At 40.6% G+C, this 10615-nt stretch overlaps 1 protein-coding gene across 1 annotated transcript; it reads left to right on the top strand.

Moving 5' to 3' along the window:
• The first annotated feature begins 3781 nt into the window (after positions 1-3781).
• On the top strand, positions 3782-10604 carry sinhcaf (SIN3-HDAC complex associated factor). Its single transcript, XM_029434702.1, has 6 exons — positions 3782-3921; positions 6647-6774; positions 6884-6983; positions 7092-7215; positions 7350-7500; positions 8400-10604. The coding sequence occupies exons 2-6, from the start codon at positions 6647-6649 to the stop codon at positions 8707-8709; spliced, it is 813 nt and encodes a 270-aa protein (XP_029290562.1). The 5' UTR covers positions 3782-3921; the 3' UTR covers positions 8710-10604.
• Positions 10605-10615: the final 11 nt, after the last annotated feature.

Raw genomic sequence — 10615 nt, 5'->3', positions numbered from 1 at the left:
GTTTTCCAAGCTTTAGAAACAAATGTACGTAAACAAAAAACACATTTAAATTACATTTCATTCTATCATCAGTGCACCAAAATATGCCTGGATTTTGAAATAGAACATAAATCTCATTTAATATAGATATTCTTAACTCATCATATAGAAGTAAACTGAATTATTCTCAATTTCTCCTATTTCACATAATTCACACACCCTGTTGTCCCCTGGATCTTTTTAACTCTACCAACTTCAAGGGCCAGAGGAAGGATGTCATCAACCGATCAAGATCTTTGAGTCCTTGATACGTTTTTGGTTTTAACAAGATATCTTCTTACCATTTTCTTCAAATCTAGCAAGTAACGTTCTTCTAATTGTGTTTATGCTGCACGATAAACTATTACTATAGATATTGCAATTCTGCTCCCTCAAAAACAGTATGAAGCTCTATTAGTGGGGCGGATATATCACAAATTTAAGAAAAGATGTTCACCTCTGGCAGAAAGCATGACAATTTGTAAATAAGTGATTTAATGTATGCTGAATCGAAATAGATCTGGAGACATTTGATACGAGCAATGTAACCTGCTAAAAAATAAGTTTTGGGGAGAGGGGGTGTTTTAGCCATTTTTGATGATTTCGCGCCAGCCACAATTTGGGGGTATGGTTGATTCCTGGCCTGTCACCTCACTATGGCTTCTTTGTTCATTTTCTCTTGTATACCATTGGCATGGCAATATAATTACCTTTCAGATGGTGTATTATAGAATAATACAAATGCCATTGTGAAAGGAGACGGAGGGATCATTGGGATCACTGAAAACGAAACTGCCCTAAAACGTTGTATGGTGGCAGGTCCTGAAATAGGCCAACTTCTCAACGAGTATGAAGAAAAGCACACACACAAGCGTGCAGACAACGACCGCCATCATGAGCAGATTCCGAGTACACAGAAACTGTTTGCTTTGAACACAAAGAGTGCTGTTGAAGCGATCGAAGAAATGGGAAACCCGTTTTTGGATGACAGCTCAGATTTGGTAGCATTGGACACTAAAGTTATAATGTCCGAGGCAGTGGTGAACACCATCCGAACGGCTGAACACCTTGGAAGCACACAGTACCAAACATTCATTAAAGAGTGAATGTCTGAATCATCAACATCACTGTATGATCCAATTCACAAGAACAATTTGCCTCTATTCAAATCAGGGCGGAAGAAAAATCCCTGAGCTAGCACAAAAACCGTCGCCATGAAGAGTGATGTGCAACTTTTCTCGAGATTGTACATCTCATGCCAGTCCCGAGTTGGAGACCTTGAAACGTTCTTCGAACATGAGAACTATCCATGGCCCCCATCACTTGCTGAGAACAACTCAATGCGCCAGGGCAACAAGTCAGATCTGATGGGATGTCTGGAAGCTTTGACACCACGTCCAGCCAATACTCCTGAGGTTGATGTCAAGATCATTGATGGCGCCGCCCTGATGCACACACTTGACCCCAAAAAGTCAAACGTGGCTGTGAAACATTTGGAGACTGTTCACAACTCGTATTCCTCCCATACATTGCAAGGCAACTGCGGTCCGTGGTTCGGTTGGACGTTGTATGGGATGTATACAAAGTCGGAAGCTTGAAGTCATATGCTCGAGAACGCCATGGCATGGATGAAGCTCTCCGAGTTGTAGCCAGCACACGACTCCCTCCAAACTGGAAGACGTTCCTTCGTGTAGATTCAAATAAAACAGGGCTCTTCAACTACCTTGCAACTACCTTGGAAGCCTTTCAGCCACCGCAAGGAAAAGTCGTTCTCACAACTTGCGAAGAGAACGTGCTCTCTAACCCAGAGAGTGATATATCGCAGCTAGCTCCATGTACACAAGACGAAGCAGATGGCAGAATGCTCCTTCACGCCGCTCATGCGCAACAACATGGTTATCGTAGAATCATGATACAAGCCACAGACATTGTTGTTCTAGCCATAAGAACAGCAAATATCCTACAGGACTGTGAACTTTGGATAGCCTTTAGCCATGGAAAAACATTTTGATACATTTCGGCTCACAGCATTGCAGCAGAGATGGGTACCGAATCGTGTCAGGGATTGCTATTTCTACATACAATATCTGGCTGCGATACAGTGTCATCATTTTGTGGGATTGGCAAGATTTGGAGGGCATCAGATGTCTTCAAGTCTCTTTTCAGCAGACTCTCCCGTTCACCAAGCCAACTAAGCGGGGATGATATGAAGGTACTGGAGAGGTTTGTAGTACTCTTATACAAACGCACATCGTCATTGCAAAAAGTAAATGAAGAACGAAAACGGCTGTTTGCATTCGGAAATCGTCAACTGGAAAACATTCCGCCAACTAGCGCTGCATTGCTACAACATGCCAAGCGTGCAGCATTCCAAGCCGGCCACATGTGGGATCAGTCACTGGTCGCAAACGCAAGTATACCATCTCCAGAAGACTGGGGCTGGGAGAGAGATGGTGACACATGGTCCCCAACAAGGAGCAGCTTGGCAGAAGCATCCAAGTCCTGCCACAAACTTGTAAAATGTGCCTGCAAAAGTAATTGCACTGGTAGGTGCAAATGTTACAAAGCCAACTTACCTTGCACAGAGCTGTGTGCATGTGGTGGACAGTGTGTGCGTGTTGTGTAAATCAGCGAACAGACAGTAATTCAACAGTTCAGAGAAAAAAGATCGAAGCAGTGGCATTGTGACTGTATATATCATATTACGTTACCACAATCGTGCATATATTGTACATGTTACATCTACATGTGTTAATTAAACATGTGCTAAAGAGATCAATTCCAGTCTGTGTAATATTGATTTAACAATCGTAGATGGCCATAATGCATCCATGTACATAGTATATTGTTTATAAATCAAAGTTTCTATTTAATTATCATTTTCGTTTCTAAATATACGGATTCACCGATATTTTGTTTAACAATTAATGGTGATAATTGTTTTAAGATTGTCTATATAAAGGTGAATATCTATCACATGGTGAATATCCATCTGAAAGGTAATTATATGCCCATTCCAAAAATAAGATGAAAAGAACAAAGAAGCCATAGTGAGGTGACAGGCTAGGAATCAACCATACCCCCAAATTGCTGCCGGTGCAAAACCGTCAAAAATGGCCAAAATACCCCCTCCCCAAATTGTGCGTATCCAATGTCTCCAGATCTATTTCGATTCAGCATACATTAAACCACTTATGTACCAATTGCCATGCTTTCTGCCAGAGGTGAACATCTTTTTCACACATCTGCCCCACTATATAGTGCATGGATAATTGTGCGATTTACTTCAAAGAAAAACCTTCTTATTGACACTGTATCCCGACATATTAAGCAAACGATTCCAGTCTTATCATTTCACATTTTGGCAAATGGATACACGTGGTTGCTCGACCTGAACTGACCACTGGATCGAGGCCATGTTTCATCCACCTTTTATTTACCACTAATCTGTCACGCAATTCAAATCAACAAAGCGTATCTCGCTGGTAGACGCCGAGCCTGCAGACGGGCCATCTGGCGCTCTGTAGTAAAACGACAGGCCCCGCCCCTTTGATTACGCTCTCCAATGTGCCATAGCAACCGGGGCCGAGCCCCCTGTTCCCGCGCAATGTTCCCATCCTTATAAGGCCAGTAGCATGCAGACGCACGGATACGTCACACGTCGTTTATGTAAATGCTTTGATTGAAGAAAAAGAAAAAAGCCTTCTTCCCTTCTCTGAAATGGAGGTGTGGGTACGACGCATGCGCACTATGTCCACAACTATCCAGTCCCGTCCACAAGCGCAGACATCAACAAGGGAGCGGGTTACTGATGCGGGTTGATTTTCATAATAGTCACATCGTAACGACGCGCTTTAAGGACTATTACTTTTTTTTAATCAGATTCACGCAGCTTGCAACAAGGTAAAGACCGCATCCGGTTTCTAATTGTTTTGTTGGGTGTTTGAAGCTTTACGGGGTTTTAAAGTATACGCTGTGAACAAGATGTGTCATTTAAAACAAGCTTCGAGTTGTCTTAGAACAATTGCTGTTTTTAGGCCTGCTGCAACACCGGCTTCGTGGTCAACTCGATGTGTAGATCACCTTATAAACAGTTAAAGTAATCGGGCAAAGTGGACGGAAGGCTAAATAAACGCGAAGATGTATTTAATAGTGGCGGAATTGTATCATATGCAGGCATGATGAGCAGGGGGTGGCTGTTGTTATTGTTATCGGCTGCCGGAGGAAATAGCACCTTTATCGCTGGCGAAATTTGACCAAAGTCGGTTATTGAGAGCTCTACGGTCGGAAACACACTCTTCTAAAATGCATTTTATATCCACAATGTGGATGTAGTGCACATGCAGTCTACTATACATTTACGCCTGCTAAATAAGCCAAGTTAAATCTCTCACGCCCACCCGGACCAGAGATGCGTCTCAGTCTCAGCACGCGGGCGCCCCTGTCAACAAAACAGCCACCGAAAACACAAAACTATTCACGCACGCCTCATGAAACTCAAGCTGGGTAAAACAAATGCTGTTAAGTGTTTGAAAAAAGCACGAACACTGACTTTCAGAAAGCCGTCGCCTTGAACTTCGTGCACATGTAGTTGAAGGTGGACTGTTGCAGTAACGCGGCTGTGGAATAACAAAGAGTAAAGATCAAATTACACGATTGTATGAGAACGGCTTTCTTTTACAGTTGAAAACCAGACATTTTGCTTTCGAAATGTGTTTACCCTAGTTTATTTCACTACATAAAGTTAACGTAGGGAGGGAAAGTCGGACATCGTCGTGCAGGGGACGGTCATCATAAAATGGGTGCGCATGAAGCAGGTCGTGTGGCATGCCATGCTTCCTCGCTGGAGTGGGCGGTGAAATTGGCGACTTGCACTTTTCTCTCGGTAAAAACAAGAGCATTTCTCGGCGCCTTCTTTTATTTTAGAAAGGGCAAGTATTATTCACTCAAGTCCCAACTGCTTTCAGGAGGATTTTTACAGTTTACTTTTAATATTACGGCTTTTTCGGAAAATCGCATCACACCCCCTTCTCCACACTGCCTCCGCCTTTGAAGTGTGTTGCCATGTTGAGTTGCGTCACGTACTGTATTCTGCTGCAGAGATCGTCTGCAGTTTACAGATGAGGTGCTCGAGTGAAAATGTGGCCGGCCTTGCAATATACTACAGGCATCGAGCTAATACAAGGTTGTTTGTATACAACAAATATAAAGTTGATGGTATATATTATTTTCTAACATTTTAATATATTTCTGATGATATCTGTTTTGTTTTATAATTGACTATCTCTTTATATTTGTTCTATTTAACCCTGAACCTACCAACTGGTACTTTTGTCATCTCACAACTGTTTTATTCTATCATTCCAATTTGTTGTTCCTAATGACTTAGTTATACATGTTTGCTATTGGTCCTAATTTAAAGAATCACACAAAGACTGTATCAGGGGGTAAGGGCACTCTAATAGTTATTTTTCAAAGGAGACAAGCACAGATGCAACAGACCCAAATTTCCTCATGTTGTCTGTCTACTCTCGGTTTACACAATATGCAAATTGGCTGTAACCATTTTGGTGTGCTGTTTGTTTTCTCTTAAGATGATATTAATTATATATCTAATAATTGTTGAGAAGAAATAGGAAATAAAAATGTTGCTATAATGGATGTTTCTCATGGTAAAATACATTTTTAATCTCAGTGAAGTACCTTCCTGCAAATATACTATATATAATATAATATATATATATATATATATATATCAGTGGTTTTTATTGCAGTTTTCTGCAATAGTAAAGATACATAAATAATACCGTTCCATAGTTTTTATTATTTAAACATTTACCATGTGATTTTAATTTCCATGTCAACTACATTGTCATACTTATACTGATATCTTCAGTCATCAGGAGGTTCTCATATTTTCCCTCACATCGCCCAACTTTAAGTAGTATTCAATATAACCAGCAGAGTGAGAGGTTTGTCATTTTCCCTGCTCTCTGTCCGCTCTCTGAGAACCCCGAGGACTGATGGCAAGAAAAAAAAACCCAGTCTGGGGGGCGCGGCTCGCAGTTTTGCCGCAGTTCAGGTCTACATGTGCTGTGGAGATTACATTTTGCCTAGCAACATAAATCATAATTTCTCTGCATAACCGGCGCATTTATAGCATTATGAGGGACTTCCCGTCAGGCACATTCATATTTTTGCATTTCTCTAGCTTTCTCTGCTTATATTATGTAGTTTGTGCTTGACCCGCAAATAACGTATCTTCTGCAGCCTGGAGGATCAGACTAAGTGCGTGCTTATATTTTGAGTCCCCAAAATGAGGCGTGCATCCTGTGAGCGCAGCATGGTGACATGATCTGTCTGACACGCTGTCTGACTGTTGACCTACTTCCCCCCCATGTGGGTCAAAGCAGAGAGATATGTTCCAACCAAATCGCTTTGCCTGGCATTTTTAGTGCTTTCTGATTGTGAGAAAAACACCAGATTTGTTTGTATTAATTCACATAAGGCTCAACTGAAATGGTACAATAACATATGTACGGGTGCAGGCAGGTGCTGCAGTTAACACATCATGCACATCGATGAGAGACTGAGGTGTTAATATTGAAATCTTTTTTTCTTCGTGCAGATGTTTGGCTTTCATAAGCCAAAAATGTACAGGAGTCTGGACGGCTGCTGCATCTGCCGCGCAAAGTCGTCAAGCTCTCGTTTCACGGACAGTAAGCGGTACGAGAAAGACTTCAGGAGCTGTTTTGGGTAAGAGACACAGCTGAACACGTGGAGAGAGATTACTGTGGTGCTATACCTAATTGATTTAAATCATTTCCCCTTTGTCATTTCTTAAGAAACTATAATTGTCTTGCAGATTGAGTGAAACTCGATCTGGAGAAATCTGTAACGCCTGTGTGCTCCTGGTGAAACGATGGAAAAAGCTACCTGTGGGGACCAAGAAAAACTGGAACCATGTGAGTTTGGATCGAGGTACTGATATGGCTGAGCTATTGCTTGGCCATGATAAAATACCTGAATTAAGCAAACTCATTCAGTAATAACTTATCCTCTTCTCCATTCAGGTTGTCGATGCCAGAGGAGGTCCTAGCCTAAAGATAACTTCCAGGCCTAAGACGATAAAGTCCATCTCCAAGAAAGCCCGGCCGAGCCAGATCAGCAGGCTGCAGAAAGAGCTTAAAAGAAATAGTGAGTTCTGCAGTTTTGGCATTCAGGAACATGTTTAATGGTACTTGTTTGTTCCTTGAAGAGTAGATTTTTGTTTGTCTCACAAACACAACATATTTCATTCACCCCTTCATTGTTCACACTTTGCCCCTCAGATTCAGATACCCACAGCACCACCTCCAGCACCTCCCCAGCTCAGTCTCCGAGCTACAGCAACCTGTCAGATGACGGTTCAGACACTGAGCTCAGGCCAGGATCCAGCCGCTCCCCTGTTTTCTCATTTCTGGACCTCACTTACTGGAAGAGGTGAGTCAGACAGTGAAGCACAAGCACGGATTCATTATTTAGGATTGACAGCGACACATTGCAGCTTGTTATTGACACTATGGATTTTCACATGGTCAAAATGTAAAGGCAAGAGGTCAGTGTCTTAAGGAATACTTCACCCCCCAAAATGATCATTTGTATATCAATTATTCACCCTGTGTTACCTTGAATTTGTGAAGAATCCACAACCAGAGAAAATTGCAAATCACTCCTCTATCATTCTTACTAGTTCATAGTTTGGTACCATCTTCCTCCTGACGAGAGGTTTAATCAGGCGGGGTAAATCCCCCACCTGTGTGGATGGGCAGGGCCTTTAATGTTCTGCAGTATAATTTAGAAACTTTTGGGCAAAAGCTTAAAACTATCAATCAGGTATTTCACACCAGTTGAATAAAGATGGGGACATCAATAAATTACTTTTCTCTTCTTCTTTTATTTTATTTTACCACTTGTGTGTTTGAAATATAATATCAATAATATGGGCTGCTCACCTTCTTTAAAGGACCACTTTAAGTCTTGTACGATTCGGCCATTACCTGAAAATATCATTTACATTGCATTACTCTGCACTTTTAATGCCTGACAAAGTTTTGTGACCAACATTTCAATAAACGTGAGAGCTGACAGTGCTCTGGAGTTTTCAAGGAGATCCCCATCTTCTTTTCTTTTGCAAGACATCATTCTCCCACCACCTGCAAACCAAGTTTGCATTTGACAAAGTTCACACTGACTTTAGATATTCCTCAGATTTACATTATCACTGCATTTTAATGCACTATTATACACGGCCTAAAGCATGTAAAGCACAGGTATAGGCCCTTTAATTGCTTTGGTGTTGCTTCATAAACTTAAATAGATATGTGTTATATTTTGTCTAGGCAAAAGGTGTGCTGTGGAATAATCTACAAGGGGCGCTTTGGGGAGGTGCTCATCGACCCTCATTTGTTCAAACCATGCTGCCGCAACAAACAACGGCAGCAGCAGCAGCAGCAGCAGCAAGAGGAGGAGGAAGAAGAGGAGGAGGAAGATGAGGAGGAAGAGGTCGAGATACAGGAGGGCCAGGTGGGTGTGGATGTCAGTGGGCATAAATCCCAGACGGAAGAGGAAGTGAAGGAGACACCAAGGTGTGAGGAAATTGCAGAGCCTGCACAGCTGTGTGTAACGGCGGTGATGGCGGATGGCTGGTAAAGGAGAAAGTCCCGCCTTGCACATCTTTCTGAAGAAATCTTGAGGTGCTGTTTTTTTTCTCAAGCACTTACAGAAAGAAGTGGCCTCAGATTGCCTTCTATCATAAAGCAGCTGAAAATCCTTTGGTCTTCTCCACAATAATGTTGGAGGTGTGTTTATTTAGTTTCAATGGTAACTTATGAACTGTTTTTTCCACTTTGTCTCTTATTTTGTATTTAATAATCATACCATCCTGACGATGGACCATTATCCGTGGTGTTTTTAAACTACTTTAGATGAAATGCTGGAGCTCTTTGCTGGTACATTTAAATGTTTTTTTTTTCCAAAACGCAATACATCAACTTACTCACAGAGAAGTGTGCTACTTGAAATTCATTACTCAGCATTTCAAACATACAGCTGAATCCATTCTCAGTGTGGATATTTTATGAGCATACGCGTTAAGATGACTAAAATAATGGCATTACTTTTGCTTTCTTTGTTAAGAGTAGATACTTCTTTTTTGAAATGGTGGATATCTCGTTTTGGAATGAATGACACTTTACATTGACAGAGCACAGACCTGTACAGTAGCCCCTGTGTTTGTGTTTTTTTCACACCAATTCCTATCAAAGAGTTTGTGTTTGTAGACTGTCTCTGTGTGCAAATACGAGTGTGGGTCCCATTTAAACAAGGCCTATTCACAGCTTCAACAGCAAATACACCAGCCTTAATTATGTGTTACAGACAGTGCTAGTGTTAATTCTGGATCGGTATTAAGGAACACAAAGGGACACTATATTTATTGTGGCCTCAGTAACACGTAGTGCATTTTGCATGAATGGCAAGCCCACTCATCCAAAAGACCTAATGATCTGATGCATGAGTCTACAAACATTGCATGGCCTTATATAAACTGTAAATCTTACTTTTATTTTTTTTGATCCATTTCTCTGAAGTTTTAACTTATTTTTATATTTAAGAAAAAAAAGAAAAAGGAGAAATAGATTTTTTTTGCATAATAATACCACATAATACAACAGCAAAACACACAATCGGTCTATAGTCATTCAGCAATATCAATATCAGTGATTCCCGTCATTCTTGGGTCAGTATAGGTAAATTACTTCATACAAGTTGAAATTCTATGCCATTGCCTCTTATATACCACACATATGTTGTGATATATAGCCTAATATTACTTTATTTATCAAACGAAAGCCAAAGCACATTGAAATTCACCCAATGTCAAATCAATGCAGGTTTTCTATGGACACTTGTGCTTGTCCGAGGTCATTTGTATGTATGTTTATGGTTAACGGAACACTAAAGAAATTTCATACACGTGTTGTTGTAGTCGGGAGCAGAGGGTGTGTAATGTACATAAGGGGTTGGGTGAGCCATATGGCTCTTTATATGGGTTTCATTATTTATTTATTTCATATTTATTTGTATCACTGCATACCCGCTTAGAAGTGTAATAGAATGAATTCTTTTCATCTTTAGCTTATATGTAGAATGATTTTGTATTTCAGAAATCAAATGTAATTCTCACGCAGGCTTCGTTTAACATTGCGTTGAATTACCAGATGTCAATATTTGTGAAATGTTGTTAAGTATTTATTTACTCATCAGTTGAGTTGCGTGCAACCTAACTTATTCTGTACCATCTCTTTGGATATGTATCATGTAGACTGAAATGAATGATAGATTGCAACCAAACTGTACTTTTCCCCTTTTAGCCTGTAGCTTAAAAATGTTACAGAATTGTAGGATACCTAACTTTAGACTTGCATGTACTGTTGCTATGCATTTACTTAGCTTACAAGTTAGACAAAGCGGTTTTGTATTTTTTATAAATCATGTACTTTTTTTACTTGTCCCTTAATAAAAGTAATTTTGTGAGTTTTCTGGAAGTATGGAGTTA

This window comes from Cottoperca gobio, chromosome 6 (assembly GCF_900634415.1).
Source record: "Cottoperca gobio chromosome 6, fCotGob3.1, whole genome shotgun sequence".
Lineage (NCBI taxonomy): Eukaryota > Metazoa > Chordata > Actinopteri > Perciformes > Bovichtidae > Cottoperca > Cottoperca gobio.
This window is presented reverse-complemented; position numbering and strand designations above follow the sequence as displayed.